The following is a 26,963-nucleotide window of genomic DNA, read 5'->3' on the forward strand; positions in this document are numbered from 1 at the left end:
CTAAGGGTTCTTTTACTGTAAAGGGCTGGAGAAAAGGAAATCTGGAAAGGAGAGGAGAGTGGCGTATGGGAGAAAAGGAAGGAGAGCACTAGGAGGGGTGATAGTCAGGTGTGGCTTGATGAGACTAATCAGAATAACAGTATGGCATGGATTAGATGGGCTGAGGGACCTGTTAATGCAATATCAAGCAATCGTGTGGCAGCAAACAATGCATAAAAGCATGCAGTTGTTCAGACTAGACATCAGAATAGAGAAGAAATGTGATCTATGCGATTTTGACTGTGGAATGATTGTTGGTGCCAGATGGGTTGGTTAGAGTATCTCAGCAACTGCTGATTTCCTGAGATTTTCATGCACAACAGTCTCTAGAGTTTACAGAGAGTGGTGTGAAAAACAAAAAAAAACATCCAGTGAGTGACAATTCTAAGAGGAAAAATGCCTTGTTAATGAAAGAGGTCAGAGGAGAATGGACAAACTGGTTCAGCAAGCTGAAAGTAACTTATATGACCATGCATTACAACAGTGATGTGCAGAAAAGCATCTCTGAATGCACAACAGATTGAACCTTGAAGTAGATGGGCTCCAGCAGCAGAAGACCACGAACGTACAGTCGGTGACTACTTTATGATGTAGAGGAGGTATCTAATTAAGTGGCCCCTGGGTGCAACTTGGTATTTTGAAGAATAGACAGGCAGACAGGCAAACAGAATGAATAGGCAGAGAGATATATCAGGCAGACAAGTAAGCAGGTGGATAAGCAGCCAGATAAATAGACAGAGAAAGAGAGATATGGAGAGATAGACAAAATAATGGTCAGATTGACAGGCACGTCTACAAAAGGAGAAGTGAAGAAACGTGGATAGACAGCAAACCGATGTGCAAATTAACTGGGGCAGCACAGTAGTGTCGTGGTCAGCACAATGCTTTACAGTGACCAGGGTTCAATTCCTGTTATTGCCTGTACCTTCTCCCTGTGGCCATGTGGGTTTCCTCTAGGTCCTCAGGTTTATTTCCACAATCCAAAGACATACCAGTTGGTACGTTAATTGGTCATTGTAAATTGTCCCCGTGATTAGTCTGGGATTAAATTGGGGGATTACTGAGTGGTTCAGCTCAAAGGGCTGGAAGGGGTTGTTCCGCACTGTATCTCAATAAATAAATTAAAAATAACTAAATGGATAACTGGCTGGACAGATAGACATCAGCAGTAGGTCCAACACAAGTTCCGTCCTTACCTGTAGGACAAAATGTATTGTGCATCCTCTGTAGCATCATCATAAACATCCCAAGTGCAGTTCATGTAAGTATTCCCATAAAAAACACAGGTCAGGTTGTCAACTGAGGCAAATGAATCGCCTGAAGGAATGAGCCAATCAGAAAGTAAACATTAGCATAGTTCACTATTTTGTATGTCAGTTTTATTATGCATATATTGTAGGTGTGACCTCCCATTCCTGTCATAATTAGAGTTTCAAAGTTAATATGCATTCCCACTGCCAAGTCTTTCACTTATGATTAAGAAAGCTCCTGCTTATACTGAAGCAAAATGCATGTGAGCACATGGGGTGGTGCAGTGAAATATGGTGTAATCTGATCACTTCTTGTAGTCTTATTGAATCAAAAAACATTCCTGTACTTGTATTTTGTGTTTCTTATCCAACAGCACAGAAACATGCCCCTCAACCCATCTACTCCATGCCATACTGTAATTCTACCTAGACCCATCAACCTACACCTGGATCATAGCCTTCCATACTCCCCTGTTCCATGTACCTATCCTATGGAACAGAAATAGGCCCTTCAGCCCATCTAGTCCATACCAAACTGTTATCCTGCCTACTCCTATTGACTTGTGCCTGGACCACAACCCCTCTGTACCCTTCTAGTCCATGTACTTTTCCTACAGCACAGCAAAAGGACAAGCTGTTTAACAGTTAACAAAATGCCAAACAGAATGTTTGCTATGATATGATATAGATAGGACATAAAACCAGAAAATACAGGAAATACTCCGTGGGTTAAACAGCATCAAAGAACGAAGAACTTTTCAGGTTGAGACCCGTCATCAGAACTGGGGATATTTCCCAGTTTGGTACTGTAAAGCATTGTGCTGGCCACTGCACTACCGTGCTGCCCCAGTTAATTTGCACATCGGTTTGCTGTCTATTCACATTTCTTCACACTCAGGTTGGAGGAACAACACGTTATATACCGGCTGGGTAGTCTCCAGCCTGATGGCATGAACATTGACTTCTCTAACTTCCATTATTGCTCCTCCTCTCCTTCTTACCCCATCCCTGACATATTCAGTTGTTTGTTTTTTTCTCTCTCTCTGCCCATCACTCTGCCTGTTCTCCATCTCCCTCTGGTGATCCCCTCCCCCTTTCTTTCTCCCGACACCTCCCGTCCCATGATCCTTTCCCTTCTCCAGCTCTGTATCACTTTCGCCAATCACCTTTCCAGCTCTTAGCTTCATCCCACACCCCCCCGGTCTTCTCCTATCATTTTGCATTTCCCCCTCCCCCTCCTACTTTCAAATCTCTTAGTATCTTTCCTTTCAGTTAGTCTTGACGATGGGTCTCGGCCCAAAACATCGACAGTGCTTCTCCTATAGATGCTGCCTGGCCTGCTGTGTTCCACCAGCACTTTGTGTGTGTTGCTGACATTTCTTCACTTCTCCTTTTGTAGACATGTCTGTCAGTCTGTCCGTTATTTTGTCTATCTCTCCATATCTCTCTTTCTCTATCTATCTGGCTACTATCCACCTGCTTACTTGTCTGCCTGATATATCTCTCTGCCTATTTGTTCTGTTTCATTCCTGCAACGCTATCACCATTTCTCCTTCCACAGATGCTGCCTGATCTGCTGAGTGTTTCTCACACTTTCTGTTTTAATTTCCAGTTTTTAACATCTGCAGGTTTTTTCCTATTTTCATTTAGCCTTGAGAGGTTGTGCTCCACGTCTAGGGAGCTAGGGCTTTACTCTTCGGAGAGAAGGAGGATGAGAGGAGACATGATAGAGGTATATAAGATATTAAGAGGAATTGATAGAGTGGACAGCCAGCACCTCTTCCCCAGGGCACCACTGCTCAATACAAGAGGACATGGCTTTAAGGTAAGGGGAGGGAAGTTCAAGGGGGATATTAGAGGAAGGTTTTTCACTCAGAGAGTGGTTGGTGCGTGGAATGCACTGCCTGAGTCAGTGGTGGAGGCAGATACACTAGTGAAATTTAAGAGACTACTAGACAGGTATATGGAGGAATTTAAGGTGGGGGGTTATATGGGAGGCAGGGTTTGAGGGTCAGCACAACATTGTGGGCCGAAGGGCCTGTAATGTGCTGTACTATTCTATGTTCTATGTCACCCCATTCAATGCCAGAAGATAGTAAATTCTGAATGTCTAAAGAGTCCTGTCTGGCAGAGAATGCATCATCAGTTTCTGTGCATTACTTTCCTGTGTGTGTGTGTGTGTGTGTGTAAAACCAAACAAGACAACATTCCTCCAGTCCACAGTGTACCCACCCCACTCAACATATATCACACACAGCACATTAAACTAAATATTACCACAAGTTTTCATAGAATATAATTCAAAGTGCATGCAGTGCACAACACGGGTAAACAGTAAACATTTCATTCTCTTAGTGACAAGACTTTGCTGGTGGTTTGTCAGCCTGGGAGAATAAGCTGTTATCCAGTCTGGCAGTTCTAGTCTTGATGCCCTGTACCTCCTTCCTGACAGTAGGGGCAAATCACGGACACTTGGGATAGTCAGTCCAGTAAATGCCAGAGGGTGCAAGTCATAGAATCAGAGGAAACCATAGAACAAAAACAGGCAATTTGGCCCATCTAGTCTGTGCCAGCCTGGCTTTCTGTCTAGTCCCATCTATCTGCACCCAGTCTTTAGCCCCCCCATACCTCTCTCATCATGTACCTACCCCAACTTCTCTTATATGTTACAACTGAACCCCCAACTACCACTTTTACTGGGAGCTCATTCCACACTCATACCAGCCTCAGAGAGAAGAGACCTTCTCCCCTCATCCTCCTGCACTCCAGGCAATGATGTCCTAACCTTTTCAATCTTTCCCTATAACTCAGATCCTCAAGTCCCAGCAACAACTGTGTAAATTTTCTCTGCGCTGTTTCAAGCTTATTGATATCTTTGTTGTGGGAGGGTGACCGGAATGACACACAATTGACTGTATAAGTGTAGATTAAAAGAATTTCTCATAGCTGTTAGAGCATATTCTGGACTCAGGGTGTATAATAAAACATTAACTTCAGCCACCAGCATTTCAGATTTGAAAAATGGACTGTAGATTAAACTTAAGGTATAAGTTATCCATCTCCCATCCCATTAAGTGAATACCAATATGCAAAGTGATTCAGCAAATCATTAAAAAGAAAACATACGTGGTCGATGAAAAGTTCTTTTAGTCCAGTTGCTAGATATTTCATCAACGTATTCTGCACTATATAACAGCTTGACTTGGGTAAATAGTCCCCGGTGTAATTCCAAATCCATCGTCTTTTGATATTCTTGCAAAAAATGCGTTGCATTCTAAATTTAAAAAAAAACATATTTAGAACTCTTCATTTTAATACCAAGTTGCAGGAGATGAAAATTAGATCTAGAAGTCAATTGAAAAAACTACATAGAGAGTTAGGTGGTGGGAATGGTTCTCATATGAAGCATTAAGAGCCAAAATGTACTGAATGGCTAGTTTTTGCAAACATAAGCATGAGGAGGAATTGAATTGAATTGAATTTCGGTTTATTGTCATTTAGAAACCACAACTGCAATGCAGTTTAAAAATGAAACAACATTCCCCCAGAATGATATCACAAAAGCACATGATAAAACATACTACACCAGAAAATCCACATAACATTTGGCAATCCCCAGAAGCGTTTGGCCCTCAAGCTCAATCCAACTTTCAATAAGTTTGTGAAAGTAAAACCATGGGCTCTTATCTTGTCAAGCAGCCTCATGTGAGGCACCTTATCAAAGGCCTTCTGAAAATCCAGGTAAACCACATCCACTGACTCTCCTTTGTCTATACTGCCTGTTATTTACTCAAAGCATTCCAACAGATTTGTCAAGCAAGATTTCATCTTAAGGGAACCATGCTGATTTCAGTCTATTTTATCATGTGACTCCAAGAACCCCAAAACCTCATCTTTAATAAGAGACTCCAAAGTCTTGCCAACAACTGAAGTCAGGATAACTGGCCTCTAATTTCCTGTCTTTTGCTTCCCTCCATCTTTAAAGAGTGGAGCGACATTTGGAATCTCTCTCCCCCACCCACCCACCCTTCTCCTCACCTATCATATTCCAGCTTGTACTCCTTCACCTGCCCAACCTACTTAGTCTAGCTTCTGTCCCCTTCCTTTCCAGTCTTGAAGAAGGGTCTCAGTCTGAAACCAAGTTGACTGTTTAATCCCCTCCATAGATGCTGCCTAACCTAATGAGTTCCTCCAGAATTTTGTGTGTGCTATCTACCTGCCATTGTCTTCAAACTCCACTGCAACTCACCTTCCAGTATCATCAGAATCTCTTGTGTTTATGAGTGGCAGGTGAATGACAGAGGCAATAAAAGAGGGAGGGAGGTGGTTAAAATGAATGGAGCAGGATTAGTGAGAGGAGTGGATGGGGGAGAGTATGAAGATATGAGACTGCTGCTGGAGAGAGATAATCAGGAACACAGAGCTGGAATCTGAAATGGAGGTGAGACTGACGAAAACAATTGGGAGGGAGGGTGGGGAATAGCAAAACAAAAAGTTGCTGGCAAATGCAAGTGGAAAATGGTGGGTTGGATAAAAATGGTAATTGGTAAATGGCTTGTAAATTGGTATATGTACTGAGATACAGTGATAAGCTTTATTTTGTATGTCATTCATACAGTTCATTTCAAAATATAAGTTAAATGAGGCCATACCAAGGAAAAGGCAATAACAGATTATCGAATATGGAGCAACACACACAAAATGCTGGTGGAACTCAGGAAGTCAGGCAGCATCTGTGGAGGGGAATAAGCAGTTACTGCTTCGGCCAAAACCCTTCATCTGGAGACTTGCTGAGTTCCAGCATCTACAGAATCTCTTGTGTTTACGATTTTTTAATTTATTATTTATTTATTGAGATACAGGGTGGAATAGGCCGTTCCACAAGTTAACCCCAGCCTAATCAGGGCACAATTTATAATGACCAATTAACCTACCAACCAGTATATCTTTGGACGGTGGGAGGAAATCGGAGTACCCAGAGGAAGCATGCACAGACACGTATAAACTACTTACAGTGGTGAGAATTGAACCTTGATTGCCTGTACTGTAAAGTGTTGTGTTAACCCCTACACTACCGTGCTGCCCACACTACATTGCAGAATATAGTGCTACACTTAAAGAGAAAGTGTAGTGCAGATAGATACTGTAAATAAGATGTGAGAGCAGGGGCGTATCGACAGAAAATTGCGCCTATGTCAAGCACTGAAATTGCGCCCCTGTCCAAACATCTGACACCCATCTTTTAGATAACTTTACTATAATATCAGCTCAAAAATACAAGTCAAGCTCATTAATCTTTTGATTAACGAATTATGGCACTACATGAAAATTACAACTGCACCTTCCTTGCTTTCACTGATGCAAATTAGTCTATGATGTGATCAAAGTCAGTTTTTTCACTTTCTTCTCTTTCTACACTCAGCAGAGCAAGATCACAGAGTCTGCCTTGACCCATGGAGGCTCTCAAATATGAAAATATTAGTTTTAATTTGCTGAATGATCTCTCACAGCTGGCAATGGAAACTGTGATGGTTAGCATTATCTGAATAGCAATGTGAAAGCTGGGGAAGATGCTGTCATCACCATACTGAACAATAAATTCAAGAAGCTCTTCAGGTATTGATATTTTCATGTTGACCCGCCTTGATAGCAACATTCTGCAATCCAAAATTTCCTCATATAGCTGCTGTCCGTCAACATCAGAGCTGTACAATTCACCCAAATTTTCACACTTCTTCTTTAGATTGTTACTGTTGGTGCCGTAACACAATCCCTCAACATTGAGAAGGAACCCAAACTTGGCATTACTGTCATGCAAACGAGTGAACCTTTCATCTATTTCTCTGTGAAGACGGCCAAGTGTTCCCTTCATGACTCTTTCCATTTCCTCCTTAGCTGTTAACCCAGCATCTCTCAAGTTCTCATCAGCCATTTGTTTCTTTCGTCTCTGATGTCTTTCAACTTCAATATTCCATTCTTGATAGAGACCAATTCCTTCTTCAAGTGACTCAATGACCAACAATTCTCTTTCATCATAAAAATGATCTCGGAGGGCTTTCAAATCCAGGGCAGCATCATAGAAGTTCATGCTAGGATCCTGAAGCCTCTTTTGAATACAGTCAATGTGAATGAGTACTTTGTTCCAAAATCCTAGCAAAATCAGAAAATCCTAACTCAACATGCGGTTGTACAGCTGCCTTGCAGCACTTCTTGTTTCACTGGTCTCGTTTTCATTGTCTATCATGTCCTGGAGAACTTGAAGTATCTCCTCAAGGTATCTGTTGACGGGCTTCACTGCTTCTGTCCTTGCACTCCACCTGGTTTCAGACTTTGATTAACAACCACAGACAGAGCGTTTTAGAATGTTTCTGAGCGCTGTGTTGAACAAGAGAAAAACACATAGAGAGCTTTGATGGTTCCAAAAAACGTGACCATCATTGTATCCTGCTTGGCTGAATGTACACTCACCAAGTTGATTGAGTGATTGTCACAATTCACAAACACTGCCAGGTTGTATCTCTCACTTATTCTTTGATGAACACCACTTCTGTGTCCAGCCATCACAGCAGCACTGTCATAGCACTTTGACCGACAATCTTGTAGCTCCATTTCATCCTTCTTTAGCTGTTTCAAGATGTCTTCAACCAAGCTCTCAGCATCCTTCTGGCTTATCTGGATAAAACCAAGGATGGACTCTCTAACACAGACTGTTTTCCTCTCAAAATCAGCTTCCACATACCTCACTACTTCTGACATCTGCTCACAGTGTGCCTGATCAGGAGTTGAGTTGAATATGAGGCCATAGTACTTGGCTTTACGAATGCTTCTCAGTAAACTCTGGCAAACAGTAGATGCTATCATGTGGATGAATTCGTTTTGGTGAAAGATAAGACGTGGATCCAGGATGACTTTCCAAATGAGTGAGGTGTTCTTTTATGACAGGGTCAAAGATGGCCAGTAGTTTCAGTAAGCCAAGGAAATTTCTCACATTGGAGTCATTGTCTAGCTGAAGTGACTCCGTGTCCTCGCAAAGCCAGGTTCTGAGTCACAAGGAATTTTATGCAGTGAAGGATTCTCGTCAAGATATCACACCACTTCTGCTTTTCCTTCTCAATCTGTGACTGAAATAATGCGTCAATAACTCCTCTGTTTCTAGCTAAATTTCTTTCCAGTTTTTTCCACTGTGTGAAACATTCCCGTTGATTCTTGGCATTTTCATGAACACTAATCCTTTCAGGTGCTTTCCACTAGTTGACTCCACTTTCCTGCTCCAATGAGGATTGATGGTCTGACCAGGAATAGAGAAGACAACAGATACAAAATGCAGACTTTTTAGAAGGGGAAGAGGCCAGCCATGAGCAAGTCACTTCTTCACCACGACCATTTCCCAATTTCCTCTTGAACCAAGTTTTGTTCATTGAGCGGTTATTTGTTGGTGGGAAAGGGCGCTCACTGTTCTGGAAATAATTTGAACCCAGCTTTATTATTTCTGTTCTCAACACGTCAAGCAGAATTCCTTTTCCAGTATCCTTGTCGAACTTCAGAAGTCCAATGTCATACTATTCAACTACTTCTGGTATGACAGTTCAAGGCTCTTTGACACCGTCCAGTTCACTAGGTTCAGAGTCATCAGGTTCAATCTTGTCAGGTAAAATCTCATCAATAAACTCAACATCACCACCACCACTATCGTCTTCCCTCCTGTCATGTCCACGCTCTCTGTGGCAGCCTCACTCTTAATCTCAACATACTCAGATTTATCTGACTTGACTTCCTCCTCGGCTTGTGACACATTTGTACTTGATCCACCTTTGGATTCTAACAAACTTGTAGCAGATGCAGGTGACTCCATGAAATGTGTCAAACTACTTGTTCCAGGCTTTTCAAAGAAGGGCATGAAGAATTTGCTCGACTTCTTGGCTTCCTCTGCCTCCAACTTTCATCTCTTCCGTCCTTCAGATCTTCTTTCCTTCTTCGTGAAGAAACATTTCATGGTTTTCTTACACAATGCTCTGAAATAAGGCCATCCTAGTGCTTCTCACCCATGACAATCAGACAGATCATACATCTGAAGAAAATTCTTTTTTCACTATCCGCGGATGGCTTGTCTGACTTTAATAGAAACTGCTCAGTGGTGCCCCCCTTCAAGTGGTGCCCAAGGCACGTGCCATACCTGCCATACCTTAGATACGCCACTGTGCAAGCATCATTATGAGGTAGACATTGCAAAACAGTCCATTCAATAGGCTTATACCAGCAGGAGAGAAGCCATCTTTGAGCCTAATGGTAGATGCTTTCAAGCCTTTGCATCTTCTGACTGATGGAATGGACAAAAAGAGAGAATGTCGGGGAGGGAGGGGGTTCTTTGATTATGCTGGCTGATTTCCCAAGGCAGTGAGAAGTGTGGGCAAAATCGTTGGAGGGGAGGCTGGATTTCATAAGGAACTGAGTTGTACCCACAACCCTGCAATTTCTGGTGGTCTTGGGCAGAGCAGTTGCCATACCATGCCGTGATGCAACTGCAGAGATGCATCTGCAAAAATTAGTGAGGGTCAACAGGGAACATGCCAAATTTCCTTCGCCCTCTGAGGAAGCAGAGGCACTGGTGCTCCTAGTTTTCCATAGCATCCACGTTGTTGGGGAATGACCAAAACTCTAACTTGGTGGTTCAGTCCATGTTCAACTGCTTCCTGTACTCTTTACCTGGGATGCAGGACTACCCTGTTCAATGGTTCAATTTAACGTCAGAGAATGTACACAGCAAACAACGTGAAATCCTTACTCTTGGCAGACATCCAAGAAAGAGAGAGAGAAAAAGTAAACAAAAGATGAATGACAGAAAAACGTTGGAACTCCTCCCACACACAAGCACCTCCCTTTCACCTCCCCCAACTTGTTCCAGCGAAAAGCATCAGTCCCCCACCCACCCACATAGTAATAGCAAGCCCCCAGAGACCATGATCAGTAGACCATCCAAAACTACTATCCATCTTAACGCCTCAACATCTCAACAGGCCCTCTCTCTCACTAATGAGGGAGAGAGAGATATTGCTCCTGCCACAGCAAGAGGGCAGGCCAACAGCTCACGGTGTCGATGTGGTGGTATTTTTGAGAGACTGAATAAGATTTACCTTGTTATCTCTTGCATTGAGGTACCTGTAGCTAAGCTGGTAATATACATGATCGGCAAACGTGATGTTTCCATCCCAAGACAAAGTGTACGATCCCAGCCCTTCATTGGAAAGCCGAATATTCGAAGGTGGATTCGCCTTAACTTTGGAAGATAATGTGAGCTGAATTAGTTGGTAAGCAAACATTTATAAATGGAAGGCACATGTCTAACATTAATATGGTGTTGAATATTCAATAAAGGGCACAAATACATTGCCCTAACATGTGTAAATCATGCAAAGTTTAAACTGACACACCTTTCATTATATTATTCATATTTTCACCTAACTAGCAGATTAAAATTATTCCTTGGAGATTGACACTAATTATGTCAAACTGGAATCACTGACAATTTTAATGCGGAGACAAGGTCACCTACTAGAAGCAATCCTAAAACGTTTTATTTGCATGAAATGGAATGCACTTTCAAATTATGCACTTTATAATACTGAAAATAACTTGCTTCTGCATTCATTCCTCAGAGAAGTTTATAAAATTCTGAGAGGTATAGTTCAAAGTTCAAAGTAAATTTATTATCCGAGTACATATATGTCACCACATACAACCCTGGGATTCTTTTATCTGTAGGCATAGTCAGCAAATCTATAGAACAGTAACTGTAAACAGGATCAATGAAAGGTCAAGTAGAGTGCAGAAGACAGCAAACTGTGCAAATGCAAATCTAAATACACTTTGTAAATAGCAATAAATAATGAGAGCATGACATAAAGAGTCTTTAAAGTTAGATCACTGGATATGGGAACATGTCGGTGCATGGGCAAGTTGGTATTGTTACGGATTCAGGCAACAATAAATATATGAGTTAGGCAGGGGTTTTTATAACAAATAACACATTTATTAAACACTGAAAACAAACCCCCCAAAAATAAACAAATCACTAACATAACGGGAAATCAGCTGCTGTGCGGCAGCTTAAACAGTTCTTAAAGCGATGTTGCAAAAACAGTTCTTCAAAGTAGTATTGCCAAAAGTTCAGAATGTTCACAGTCCACTTAAGGGAGAGACTTTTTAAGACAATTTAAATTCTCTTTCACGTCGTGTTGCTTCGGTTCCCAAGATCGAACTTTTCCCACGATGAATTTACGTACCGAAACGAAACGGCTTAAAGGCACTGACCTTTCCTTTACAGAACTATTCCCAATCCTTTCTGCTATTTCGCAGGGATTAACACAAGAATATTCAACGAATTCCTTCTGAATAAGGATCAAACAAGGTCGAACCTGTTTCACCGTCGAAATCGATTCTCCTCGATCTTTAACTCCCGAACTCCGATCTTCACTCTCCACTGATTCTCAACTAGCAGTATTATAAAGAAACTGCTGGCAATGACCTTTTAAACTTTAGGCATTAGATAAAACTTCATCTTTCAACTAAACTGCGTCATAACATTAAATCACAGCAGCGGCATGAAGTCAACATGGCAAATCCAGCCACGAACTGCCCCTCCTCACAGGGAGGGGTCCTCCTTTTATACCCTATAAAAAAAACATGTCACATGACCTCTACTGGCGGGAAAATGACGTCACTCCACCATCACAAGACCATGACCTCAAGACCAGTATAGCTTCAACCCCAGTCATGTGACAAGTACACCACTGTCACGTGTCACGGGTACGTAACACCTCCCTCCAAAAAAACATTTTTGGTCTGACAAGAACAAAAATTTCAAAAATTATTTACAAGAAAAACAAATGTATAAATTTTATAACATACACAATATACAATACAGTATCATCATATAACATCTTACAACTCACAATACAGTAGGAGTGTTACAATTGTAAAAAAAACCACTCCATAAAAAAAATTACATTGTACATTCAACATTGAGATAGACAACCAGCAACTACCGTAGATTCCGGATTATAGCCGCTACTTTTTTCCCACGCTTTGAACAGCTTTGAACACTGCGGCCTTTACTACGGTGCGGCTAAGGCATGGTTTTTTTTCAAGCCGCCAAAAACATTTTGCCTCGTAACAGTAGACCAATAAAATTGATGAGTAGTTCACAGAGGTCCAATGAAATTGGATGATAAATCAAGCGCACTTTCACAATTAAATTATTGTAAATCAGTCATTTGTACTCACCCTCATCAACATGGAAAACACTCGAAGAAAAGCATTGTGCTGCCTTTATGGCAGTTATTTAGTTTATAATATTTTCGCTTAGTAATTCATTTGTTAATTTCTAGTTAAAGTTATAAGTTATAAGTGTTTTAAGTATATTTGTTTTCTGTGCTACATCCCGGAATGCTATGACGTCACATCCGGTTTTGCCGCGTCTTGTGGGAAAATACCTGTTTGGGATAAACGGAAAGGAGGGGGCGAGTGCATTAGACCCGCGCGAGAACGCTGCAAACATATTATGCAGCTTTTAAGTTAAAGGCGATCAATAACTTTTCCTGGTAGGCTGCAGTATATATTTTTTTACCAGTCGTTAGGAGATATTGGAATGTTGTTCGTGCACTGTTCAGTAAAAAAGTATACGCAACGTAATTTGTGTGTTACCGATACGTATGTATATTTAAAAGTAGCTGTGTTACAGGCACGGTTCGAAAAAAAGCATTTGCAATATGTATTTGTTTATGTTACCATACGGATTTAATTAAAAGTTAAAAAATCCTCATGTGTAATATCTTTCTGTGTAAATATCTCATATTACAACGTGGGACATCTGCGACTTAAAATCCAGTGCGGCCTGTACAAGTTCAAAATTGATTTTCTTTCTAAAATTAGAGCCTGTGGCTTTTAATCAGGTGCGCTTTGTAGTCCGGAATTTACGGTACATTATCTTTACCTTTAATATGAGTTATCACAATATTGTACTCTTGTAACATCGAACTCCAATTTAATAATCTTCTGTTTTTGTTTTTCATCTTACTCAGAAAACCTAACGGATTATGATCAGTGTAAACAATAAGTGGTTTTTGAGTTGTACCAACATATACCTCAAAATATTCCAAAGCTAAAACAAGAGATGACAATTCCTTCTCTATTGTCGAATAGTTTCTTTGATGCTTATTAAATTTCTTAGAAAAGTAAGCTACTGGATGATCAACCTCATCACCCTCATTCCTTTGCAGTAATACTGCTCCTGCAGCCTCATCACTAGCATCTACAGCTAATGAAAAAGGTTTTCCAAAGTCAGGTGCCTTAAGCACAGGTTGTTGACATATCATTGTTTTCAATTTTTCAAATGCTTCTTGACAAGGCACTGTCCACACAAACTTCACATTCTTCTTCAAGAGGTTAGTTAATGGAAGGGCAACATTAGCAAAATTCTTACAAAATTTTTGATAATATCCAACCATTCCCAAGAATCTTCTGAGAGTTTTTTTCCCTGTTGGAGTGGGAATCTCTAAAATTGCCCGAACTTTTGCCTGAACAGGAGCTACCTTACCTTGACCCACAACATAACCAAGGTAAGTCACAGTGGCATGTCCAAATTCACTCTTAGCTAAATTAATAGTTAAGTTAGCTTTTGAAAGCCTTTCAAACAATTTCTCCACTGCAATAATGTGTGCTTCCCAAGTATCATTTCCTGTCACTAAATCATCAATATAAGCATCAGTATCTTTCAATCCCTGAATCACAGAGTTAATCATCCCCTGGAAAGTACCTGGGGCATTCTTCATCCCAAATGGAAGAACATTATATTCATATAACCCAGATGGAGTTACAAATGCAGAAATCTCTCTACCTCTGTCCGTTAATGGAACACACCAATACCCTTTCAATAAATCAATCTTTGTAAGGAACTTTGCTTTTCCAACTTTATCTACACAATCATCTACTCTAGGAATTGGATATGCATCTATTTTCATTACAGCATTCACCTTCCTATAGTCCGAATAAACCTAATACTACCATCTGGTTTTGGCTACATAACACATGGTGAACTCCAATTCGAGTTAGAATGCCTAATAATATTATTCTCTAACATATATTCAATTTCTTTCTCAGCAAGTTCACATTTTTCTATGTTCATCCTATATGGGTGTTGTTTAATAGGTTTGGCATCTCCAACATCTACATCATGCGAAGCTATAGTAGTCCTTCTCGGAACATCTGGAAACAAATCCTTATATTTAAAAATTAATTCCTTCATCTGCTGTTTCTGCTCTAGCTGTAAATGTGCTAGTTTCTCATCAATATTTTCCAGAATGGTTGAATTTGGTAACCTAACAGAAACAATGTTGGATTTAGAATGAAATTCAGATGAATCATCTATCATGTTCCTCGTTAAATCAAAATCATTCTCACTAACCACAACAGTCACAGTATCAGATTGCTTCCCAAAATATGGTTTTATCATATTTATATGGCAAAGTTGTGTTGACCTTCTACGATCTGGAGTTTTTATTACGTAATCCACATAATTGATTTTAGACACAATTTCATAAGGACCATGAAATCTAGCTTGTAAAGGATTTGTTTGCACTGGGAAAAGAACCAACATCTTATCTCCAGGCTTAAACATCCTCATCCTAGCTTCCTTATCATACCAAGTTTTCATTTTCTCCTGAGCCAATTTTAAATTTTCCTTGGCTAAGCTACAAGCTTTACATAACCTGTCCTTAAATTCCAAAACATAGTCCAACAAATTAGTGTGTATTTCTTTACTAATCCACTGTTCTTTTAATAAAGCTAACGGTCCTCTAACTCTATGCCCAAATACAAGTTCAAATGGACTAAAACTTAAAGATTCCTGTACCGATTTCCTTACTGCAAATAAAAGTAAGTTTATACCCTCATCCCAATCATTCTCATTTTCCACACAATATGTCCTAATCATATTCTTGAGGGTAGAATGAAACCTCTCCAAGGCACCTTGCGACTCTGGATGGTATGCAGACGAAGTGATTTGCTTAGCTCCCAATTTATAAACTATCTGTTGAAACAATCCAGACATAAAATTACTGCCTTGATCAGTTTGTATTTCCTTAGGTAATCCAAAATAAGTAAAGAATTTTATAAGAGCCCTTGTCACAGTTTTAGCTTTTATATTCCTAAGTGGTACTGCCTCTGGAAACCTAGACGAAGTACACATGATAGTCAACAAATACTGATAACCAGTTTTTGTCTTTGATAATGGACCAACACAATCTACAATAATTTTAGAAAATGGTTCACCAAATGCTGGAATAGGCTGTAATGGAGCTACTGGTGTAACCTGATTTGGTTTACCCACAATTTGACAAGTATGGCACGTTTTACAAAACATTGCCACATCTTTTCTTAGACCAGGCCAGTAAAAATGTTTTAAAATCTTGTCCACAGTTTTCCTTACCCCTTGATGTCCACCTAAAGGCACACTATGAGCTAATAATTTCAATAAATTTTATTTTAATAAATAAATTTTAGGGACAACTACCTGATAAACAACATTCCATTCCTCACTTGCAGGAATTGTAGGCGATCACCACTTCCTCATCAACACTCCTTTTTCCAAGTAATATCCTACTGGCACCTTCTCAATTTCACTATCTAGTAAAGCTTGTTCTCTTAATTTTATAATCTCAGGGTCTCTATTCTGCTCTGCTATCATCTCCTTCCGAGACAGAGATAAATCTTCATAGTCAGACTTACTCCAAGAATCTTGTTCAAACAACGAAGGTAAGAAAGTCTCTGACACATTCTCAAAACTCGAATCCTGAGTTGAACAGTCATGAGTAACAACCTCATTCTGCGCATCAATCTTTTTAGCCATAGCTCTAGTCACAACACAGGAAGGATCTGTGTTAGAATTCATCTCTGGTTCCTCTGACTCCATTGTCAAATGCACTTCAGGAAAAACTTGTCCACCTGCCAAGTCATTACCTAACAATAAAGAAATACCCTTCACAGGTAAGCTACGCTGTAATCCTACTTTAACAAATCCTGTAACTAACCCTGACTTTAAATTTACTTTATGCAAATGTACAGGCATAAAACCACTCCCAACACCTCTTATGTAATTTACCTCACCAGTATCAGACTCTTCATTAAACTTCAATACACTGTCTAACATCAGTGATTGAGAAGCTCCAGTATACCTAAGGATTTTTATTGGCACCAGAGTAGATCCTTCTTTCAAGGATACAAACCCTTCAGATATAAAATGATCATATCCCTTTTTAACTTGGTCAGACTCTAACAAAACCTCATTTGTGTTTATCGAATCCTGTAATTTTACAGGTGCTTCAGTATGTTGCACACAAGCATCTGGAACTGCTTCCTTCTCTTTATTTTTCAATCTGAAACAGTTAGCTATTACATGGCCAGATTTCTTACAATAGTTATAAATAAGACCAAACTGTCTTTCCTTCACAGGTTTTCCTTCCTCCTTACCTTTCTCATTAACTTCTGATTTAATTTCTGATTTACCTTGGGTCTCCATGTTATTTTTCCTCTTAAAAATTCTGCCCTGAGGAAATTTATTCTTATGGATTAAAACATACTCATCAGCTAATCTAGCACTGTCCTACAATTTATCAGTATCCCTCTCATTTAAGTAGGTCCTTACTTCAACAGGAATGCTTCTTTTAAATTCCTCCATTAAAATCAGCTCTTTCAATGTACCATAGTCCTCATTTACATTTTTAGAAGAAACCCATCTCTCGAAACACATAGCTTTATCATAGGCAAATTCCACATAAGTCTTTTCCACAGACTTCTTCAAACTTCTGAATCTTTCTCTATACGCTTCTGGGACTAATTCGTATGACTTTAAAATATGCATTTTCACAATATCATAATCTAATGCTTGTGCAGCAGTTAAAGCTGTGTAAACTTGTTGTGCTTTTCCTTTGATTACACTCTGTAACAACACTGACCATTTATCTTTCGGCCACTCTGACATCCAAGCAATTGTTTCAAAATGTTGGAAATATCTTTCCACTTCTGTTTCACTAAATGGAGGGACCAATTTAATTTCTTGACCAGCAACAAACGGTTTTCTAGAACCAGTAGACTGATTCCCAGACCTTAATTCGGTCATTGCATATTCAAATCCCTTTTTTTCTGATCAGCTTCTAACCTACAATGCTCCAATTCTGCTTTACTTTGTTCCAACTTCATTTGTTCGATTTGCAACTGCATCTCCAAATTACTTATTGGAAACGACTCTAAAGTCGATTCATCAAAAACACCCGAATCCACATAGTGTGACGCGATTTTTCTCTGTATTACAGCCTTTGATGTAGTCTTCAAAATACCTTTAAGTTGCAATCTACTAGCTATCTCAGACACCTCAGTTTTTTTCGCCTTCACTAGCAACTCCGCGCCTGGCGAAACCAGAAACTCATCAATATTCATTGTTGCCAAATACCACACACAAGCCAATCAAAAAATCGAGTATTCCCTGTTTCCAAAACACCGACTCAAAATTTAACAAGCATTTAAACTCAAATGATCCAATCCGGACGCAGCCCCCATATTTATGTTACGGATTCAGGCAACAATAAATATATGAGTTAGGCAGGGGTTTTTATAACAAATAACACATTTATTAAACACTGAAAACAAACCCCCCAAAAATAAACAAATCACTAACGTAACCGGAAATCAGCTGCTCTGCGGCAGCTTAAACAGTTCTTAAGCGATGTTGCAAAAACAGTTCTTCAAAGTAGTATTGCCAAAAGTTCAGAATGCTCACAGTCCATTTAAGGGAGAGAATTTTTAAGTCGATTTAAATTCTCTTTCACGTCGTGTTGCTTCGGTTCCCAAGATCGAACTTTTCCCACGATGAATTTACGTACCGAAACGAAACGGCTTAAAGGCACTGACCTTTCCTTTACAGAACTATTCCCAATCCTTTCTGCTATTTCGCAGGGATTAACACGAGAATATTCAACAAATTCCTTCCGAATAAGGATCAAACAAGGTCGAACCTGTTTCACCGTCGAAATCGATTCTCCTCGATCTTTAACTCCCGAACTCCGATCTTCACTCTCCACTGATTCTCAACTAGCAGTATTATAAAGAAACTGCTGGCAATGACTTTTTAAACTTTAGGCATTAGATAAAACTTCATCTTTCAACTAAACTGCGTCATAACATTAAATCACGCAGCGGCATGAAGTCAACATGGCAAATCCAGCCACGAACTGCCCCTCCTCACAGGGAGGGGTCCTCCTCTTATACCCTGTAAAAAAAACATGTCACATGACCTCTACTGGCGGGAAAATGACGTCACTCCACCATCACAAGACCATTACCTCGTCCAGTATAGCTTCAACCCCAGTCACGTGACAAGTACACCACTGTCACGTGTCACGGGTACGTAACAATATAGTTATCCCCTTTTGTTCAGGAGCCTGATTGTTGAGGAGTAGTAACTGTTCTTGAACCTGGTGGTGCGAGTCCTGAGGCTCTTGTACCTTCCACCTGATGGCAACAGTGAGAAAAGAGCATGGCCTCGGTGGTGAAGATCTTTGTGATGGATGCTGCTTTTCTACAACAAGATTTCATATCAATGTGCTCAATGATAGGGAAAAGAGTTAGAATCTTTCTCCCAGAGTAGAAATATCAATTACAATACTTGAGGACATTGTAAATACATTCTGGTATTTATGCATATTTTGTCCATATCTGTACTTATTTTCAATAATTCTTCATTCCATAGAATTGTTGATGTTTTTGTCTTTTGTTACATTTCCCAACCACATAACACAGCAAATTTCTAATATACGTACAGTACCATGCAAAAGTCTTAGGCACCTACAGCATATATAGCTAGGGTGCTTAGACTTTTGCATAGCACTATATTTGTTAACATGGAGTGGAGAGTGAGTTTGTAAATCTGGTGTAGCAAAGGATGTTGAGAATGGCGAGGAGTGCCAAGGGTGGAGGTTGGCGTGGGTGCAGACACACCCAGCCCTGAGACACCAGGCAAAGTCATTTGATTCCAGACAACTGGTTTATTGATCATTACAGAATGTCTCTCTGGTGCTTCCCACTCCCTCCCCTCTCCCTTTCCCTTTTCCCAACCATGATTCCCCTCTCTTACTGATCCCTTCCCACTCTCAGTCCACAACAGAGACCCATATCAGAATCAGGTTTATCATCAATCACATATGTCATGAAATTTGTTTTTTTGTGGCAGCAATGCAATGCCATACATAAATTTACTATAGTACTATGCAAAAGTCTTAGGTGTGTGTGTGTGTGTGTGTGTGTGTGTGTGTGTGTGTGTGTGTGTGTGTGTGTGTGTGTGTGTGTGTGTGTGTGTGAAAGACTGTTGCACAGTACTGTATATATATAAATGCATATGGCAAATTACATGTACAAATGTATATGATGGGTAAAGTTGACTCTTGACCCTTGACCCTTAATCCTTGCCATACATTTTAGGTGAGAGAGGGTAAAGGTAAAGGGGGATGTATAGGCAATATTTTCTTTACATAGTGAGTGACTAGGTGCCTGGAACAGGCTCAGAAAGACAGTGGTGAAAGTAAATACGATAGTTGTATTTACATATAAACACATGAGTATACAGAGTCTGGAGGGATATGGATCATGTGCAGACAGAAAAGATTTAATTTAATTTGGTATCATATTTGGTGCAGACATTATGCACCAAAGCGCCTGTTTCTGTGTTGTACTGATCAATGTTCTATTAATGATGTCAAGATTTGCAGTCCAGCCCAAAAAATATCATGCTCACAGACAAGTCTGTGCTCCTTGTCTGCCTCAATGAACTGGAGAGCTCCATTTATGTTTCCGCTCTTGGTAGGGTCACCAATGCCAAACAGGTCAAAGGGTAGAGGCCTGACTAAGAGTAGTCCACTAGTCCTCCAGGTTTGGTGTTCAGCTCAGGGCTAACAACCCTGACTGATAAAAAAAAAAATGATTACTGAAACAGCAATGAATAATCCTTCTACATCTGAGTGTGTTGGTATTCCTGAGTCTCCATCCAGAACTTGAATGACTGACATCAGTGAAAATTGAGCTACAGGCACAATGAACACCACCAGGGATGGTGAACCATCATTGCTGCCCTAAATGCCAGTGGTGTAACAGGCAGTGAAGAGACAAGCCTGCATCTTTATGATATTGGCCATTTATTAAGGTAAAGATAACAAACAAATTACTGTGTACCATGGGGTGAAAATAATTTATCAAATGGCATTAAGTATGAGAGTAGATTGTTTTCCATACAGAATTAACATTAAACTTTAAGTGTCAGTGGTCGGCATAACATGTATACTCAAACACACCAAACGTTTTGAAAGAAGCTGCAGAAGGTTGTAACTCTAGTCAGCTCCATCTTGGGCACGAGCCTACAAAGTACCCAGGACATCTTTAGGGAGCGGTGTCTCAGAAAGGCAGCATCCATTATTAAGGACCTCCAGCACCCAGGGCATGCCCTTTTCCCACTATTACCATCAGGTAGGAGATACAGAAGCCTGAAGGCACACACTCAGCGATTCAGGAACAGCTTCTTCCCCTCTGCCATCTGATTCCTAAATGGAATACACTTGTTCATCAATTAACTTAATATGAAACAACTGAATTTACTCACTCATTTCTCTCAGGGAACTGAGGATAGCTGGAGGTGCTTTAACAGCCCCAAAAGCGGCCAGGAGCAGGAAGGTTTTTGTAAGCGTCATGACAATGCAAGTGCAATAAAAATTCCAGGGAAACCTAAAGAAGAGTGTACAACAAATTAAAATAAACTTTGTGATGTATTTCATAGCTGCAGTGCACTTTAATTTAATTATTTTATTTAATTAAACAGCCCCCAATACCCAATCACATTGGAGTAAATTATTTGTAGCCAGCAGCAAACAACGTTCATCCAAAGTCATTGTGGTGAGGTCTTCCATTGATTCCATTATGATTATTATTCCATTATGAATTTGAGTATGCCCGCAAGAAAATGAATATCAGGGTTGTGTATGATGACATATACGTACTTTGGTAATTAATTTATTTTAAACTTTGAACTCAGCTTAAGGACTCTGGATACAGAAGAGTGGGGTGTATTCCTACTGAATGTAATTCTCAAATTCTTAAACACAAAGTACACGGCAGATGCTGGGGTCAAAGCAACACGTACAACATGCTGGAGGAACTCAGCAGGTCGGGCAGCATCCGTGGAAACGAGCAGTCAATGTTTCAGGCCGAGACCCTTCGTCAGGACTGAAGAGGGAGGGGGCAGGGGCCCTATAAGGAAGGTTGGGGGAGGGTGGGAAGGAGAAGGCTGGTAGGTGCCAGGTGAAAAACCAGTAAAATGAAAGATCAAGGGGTGGGGGAGGGGATAGACAGGAAAGGTGAAGAAGGAATGTAAGGGGAAAGCACTATGGGTAGTAGAAGGAGGCAGAACTATGAGGGAGGTGTTAGGCAGCTGGAGGAGGAGGCAGAGTGAAACTGGGATGGGGGAAGGGATGGGGAGGGAATTACCGGAAGTTGCAGAATTCAATGTTCATGTCAAGGGGCTGGAGACTACAAAGACGGTATATGAGGTGTTGCTCCTCCAACCTGAGTTTGGCCTCATCATGGCAGTAGAGGAGGTAGGTGGCAACCAGGAGGTTCTGTCTGCTGTGGCGGACGGAGCGGAGGTGCTCGATGAAACGGTCCCCCAATCTACGTCGGGTCTCACTGATGTAGAGGATCTCCCGGTTGCCACCCACTTCAACTCTGCTTCACATTCCCATTCGGATATGTCCATACATGGCCTGCTGTACTGTCATGATGAGGCCAAACTCAGGTTAGAGGAGCAACACCTCATATACTGTCTGGGTAGTCTCCAGCCCCTTGACATGAACATTGAATTCAACTTCCAGTAATTCCCTCTCCCTCCCTTCCCCCATCCCAGTTTCACTCTGCCTCCTCCTCCAGCTGCCTATCACCTCTCTCAGGATCCCGCCTCCTTCTAGTACCCATAGTGCTTTCCCCTTACATTCCTTCTTCACCTTTCCTGCCTATGCCCTCCCTGCTTCCCCTCCCCCACCCCTTGATCTTTCCCCTTACTGGTTTTTCACCTGGCACCTACCAGCCTTCTCCTTCCCACCCTCCCCCCACCTTCTTTATAGGCCCCTGCCCCCTCCCTCTTCAGTCCTGATGAAGGGTCTCGGCCTGAAACATTGACTGCTCGTTTCCACGGATGCTGCCCGACCTGCTGAGTTCCTCCAGCGTGTTGCACGTGTTACTCGCAAATTCCTGTTAGGTTATGACACAAGTTATTAATACTGACTAGCTTAATCACAGCCTAGTATGGAAACACCAATGTCCTTGAATGGAAAATCCTACAAAAAGTAATGGACATGGCCCAGTCCATCACGGGCAAAGCCCTACCCACCATTGAACTGTTGTTGTAGGAAAACACAGAGACCATGCTCTCTTCTCACAGCTGCCATCAGGAAAAAGGTACAGGAGCCTCAGGACTCACACTTCCAGGTTCAGGAAGAGTTATTACCCCTCAACCATTAGGCTCTTGAACTAGAAGGGATAACTTTACTCAGCTTCACTTGCCCTATCATAGAAATGTTCCCACAACCTATGGACTCATTTTCAAGGACTCTTCATCTCACATTCTCAGAATCTGTCACGTATTTATTTTTGGTTCTTTCTCATTATATTTGCATAGTCTGTGTCTTTTGCACACTAGTTGAATTCCCAAGTCGGTGCAGTCTCTCATTGAGTGCATTATGATTATTACTCTATAATGGATTTATTGAGTATGCCCGCAGGAAGATACATCTCAGGGACGTATATGGTGACAATGTTGTTGTGTGAATAAAGTCACTGGAGAGACATAGCTCGTAGAAATGGAGTAGTCTTTTATTCGACAAAATGAGACACTGCAGCAATCATATTGAGACTCTTTCGGAGGAAGAAGCCAATTCGACCCAACACTATATACTATTTTCTATGCTAAAAATCAAAGGACAATTCTATATTTACCAATGTATCTACAAACCCCATTTCCAGAAAAGTTGGGATATTTTCCAAAATGCAATAAAAACAAAAATCTGTGATATGTTAATTCACGTGAACCTTTATTTAACTGACAAAAGTACAAAGGAAAGATTTTCAATAGTTTTACTGACCAACTTAATTGTATTTTGTAAATATACACAAATTTAGAAATTGATGGCTGCAACACACTCAACAAAAGTTGGGACAGAGGCATGTTTACAATTGTGTTACATCACCTTTCCTTTTAATAACACTTTTTAATCGTTTTGGAACTGAGGATGCTAATTGTAGTAGATCTGCAATTGGAAATTTTGTCCATTCTTGCTTGATATAAGACTTCAGCTGCTCAACAGTCCGTGGTCTCCGTTGTCTGATTCTCCTCTTCATGATGCGCCATACATTTTCAATAGGAGATAGATCTGGACTGGCAGCAGGCCAGTCAAGCACACACACTCTGTGTCTACAAAGCCACGCTGTTGTAGCCCGTGCAGAATGTGGTCTGGCATTGTCCTGCTGAAATAAGCATGGACGTCCCGGGAAGAGACGTCGCCTTGATGGCAACATATGCCTCTCTAAAATCCTAATATACACCTCAGAGTCAATGGTACCTTCACATACATGCAACTCACCCCTGCCGTGGGCACTGATGCACCCCCATACCATCACAGATGCTGGCTTTTGCACCTTTCGCTGATAACAATCAGAATGGTCATTTTCATCTTTGGCACAGAGAACTCGATGCCCGTTTTTTCTGAAAACTAGCTGAAATGTGGACTCATCTGATCACAGCACACGGTTCCACAGTCTTTCAGTCCATCTGAGATGAGCTCGGGTCCAGAGAACTCGCCGGCGTTTCTGCATACAGTTGATGTATGGCTTCCTCCTTGCATAGTACAGTTTCAAGTTGCATTTCTGGATGCAGTGACGGACTGTGTTAAGTGACAATGGTTTTCCGAAGTACTCCCGAGCCCAGGTGGCTATAATTGTCACAGTAGCTTGACGGTTTCTTAGACAGTGCCGCCTGAGGGCTCGAAGATCACGCGCATTCAACAGTGGTTTCCGACCTTGCCCTTTACGCACTAAGATGTCTCTGAATCCTCTGAATCTTTTCACAATATTATGTACCGTAGATGTTGAAATACCTAAATTATCTGCAATCTTGTGTTGGGAAATGTTCCTTTTGAACTGACTAACAATTCTCTCACAAATTTTGGCACAAAGGGGTGAGCTACAACTCATCCTTGCTTGCAAAGACTGAGCCTTTGATGGACGCTACTTTTATACCCAGTCATGATACCTCACCTGCTACCAATTAGCCTGCTTAATGTGGAGTCTTCCAAACCGGTGTTACTTGAATATTCTGTGCACTTTTCAATCTTATTTTAACTCTGTCCCAACTTTTGTTGAGTATGTTGCAGTCATCAAATTCTAAGTTTGTGTATATTTACAAAATACAATTAAGTTGGTCGGTAAAACTATTGAAAATCTTTTCTTTGTACTTTTGTCAGTTAAATAAAGGTTCACGTGAATTAACATATCACAGATTTTTGTTTTTATTGCATTTTGGAAAATATCCCAACTTTTCTGGAAATGGGGTTTGTACAATGCTACCTTTGAACCACTCATAACTCTCACACCTACACTCCAAGCAATGTTAATCAACATTGTCTGGTTCTTCAGCCAACTGTTGTTTTCACAGCTCTAGGATCCCATTGTGCAGAGCTGCCTTTTAAATTTAATCTACAGTCCATATTCAGTTCTGATGATGGGTGGCTGAAGTTAGGTGTTCAAGTTATGTACCATATGTCTAACCCCAAAAATAACCTAACAAACTTACCTTGAACTTTCAACATTGAACTTTGATTACATAGCACAAATTCACAAGTATTGATATTGCTTTACACTTGTCACATATACCAAGATACAGTTAAAAAGTTTGCCTTGCATATTATTCATGCAGATCGAATCATTACACTGTGCATTGAAGTAGAAAAAAAGTAAAACAATAATAATGCAGAATAAAGTATAAAAACTACCAAAAGAATACAGTCCAGGTAAATGATAAACAATAAAAATCATAAAAATGTAATTGAGAGAGTGCAGTATCAGCAAACAAAGTGTACAATCGTAACAAGGTACATTGTGAGGTCAGTGGTCTATCTCAGGTGCAAGGGGTTCATTCAGCAATCTGAATACAGTGGGAATGAAGCTGTCCTTCAGTCTGGTGGGATGTACTTTCAAGCCTTTGTATCTATGGTCTGATGGGAGAGGGGAGAAAAGAGAATGTCTTTGATAATGCCGGCTACTTTACTGAGTGGGGTCCCTGACAATGCCGGTTGCTTTACTGAGATAGTGAAAAGTATTGACAGAGTCCATAGAGGGGAGGTAGGTGTCTGTGATGTGCTGACCAGTGTCCTTGTGGTTATGTGTAGAGCAGTTGCTAAACCAAGCCATTATACTGTACATGCAGACAGAAAGCTTTCTGTGGTGCATCGATAACAATTGTCAAGAATCAACAGGAACATGCCAAATTTCTTTAACCTTCTGAGGAAGTAGAGTTTGGACGTTGTGCTGCAGTCATACAAAATGCTCCTGAGGCTACACCTGGAGTACTGTGTTCAATTTTGGTCAACGTGTTGCAGGAAAGAAGTTACAAAGAAGGCGTGACAGCAGCTATATTGTTTTAAGAGTTAGAGGAGATTTGATACGTCACCAAAAGCATTTACAAGTTTCTACATATGTATCATGGAGGGCATTTTAGCTGGCCACATCACAGTCTGGAGGGGGGGGGGGTGCTACTGCATATGAACGAAATAAGCTGCGAAGAGTTATGAACTCAGTCAGCTCCATCACAGGCACTAACCTCCGTAGAATCCAGAATATATTCAAGGAACGATGCCTCAAAAAGGCAGCATCCAAAATGAAGGACCCCCATCACCCAGGACATCAAGTCAAGTCAAGTCAAGTCACACATGCCCTTTTCTCGCTGTTACCATCAGGGAGGAGGTACCGAAGCCTGAAGGCACACACTCAGCAATTCAGGAACGGCTTCTTTCCCTCTGCCATCTGATTTCAGAACGGACATTGAACCCATGAACACTACCTCACTCACTGTTTTTTATTTCTATTTTTGCACTACTTATTTAGTTTAACTATTTAATATATACATAAATATTTACTGTAATTCACATTTTTTCAGTATTATTATGTATTGCACAGTACTGCTGCCACAAAGACAACAAATTTCGCGATATGCTGGAGAAAGTAAACCAGATTCGGATTCTGATATTAAGCTGGAACAAGTGCAGAAAAGATTTATGAGGATGTTGCTAGAACTTGAGGGACTTGAGATACATGAAAAGAAAAAGATTGGTCAAGACAAATGTAGGTCCTTTACAGTCAGAAACGGGTGAATTGATCATAGGGAACAAAGACATGGCAGACCAATTGAATAACTACTTTGGTTCTGTCCTCACTAAGGAGGACATAAATAATCCTCTGGAAATAGTAAGGGACCAAGGGTCTAGTGAGATGGAGGAACTGAGGGAAATACATGTTAGTAGGGAAGTGGTGTTAGGT

The 26,963-nt window shown here is 40.7% G+C and overlaps 1 protein-coding gene across 2 annotated transcripts in view; it reads right to left on the reverse strand.

The window, feature by feature from the left end:
- The window catches only part of LOC140727025 (interleukin-5 receptor subunit alpha-like), a 97,215-nt gene that overhangs the window by 41,074 nt on the left and 29,178 nt on the right, over positions 1-26,963 (reverse strand). For both annotated transcript variants that reach the window (XM_073044186.1, XM_073044187.1), the window contains exons 2-5: positions 20,986-21,107; positions 10,421-10,563; positions 4,416-4,563; positions 1,236-1,356 (exon numbers count right to left, since the gene is read on the reverse strand). In XM_073044186.1, the coding sequence (XP_072900287.1) occupies positions 1,236-1,356; positions 4,416-4,563; positions 10,421-10,563; positions 20,986-21,073 (500 nt within the window). In that variant the 5' untranslated portion in view covers positions 21,074-21,107. The remainder of the gene's footprint in view (positions 1-1,235; positions 1,357-4,415; positions 4,564-10,420; positions 10,564-20,985; positions 21,108-26,963) is intronic.

Source organism: Hemitrygon akajei, chromosome 4 (genome assembly GCF_048418815.1).
Source record: "Hemitrygon akajei chromosome 4, sHemAka1.3, whole genome shotgun sequence".
Lineage (NCBI taxonomy): Eukaryota > Metazoa > Chordata > Chondrichthyes > Myliobatiformes > Dasyatidae > Hemitrygon > Hemitrygon akajei.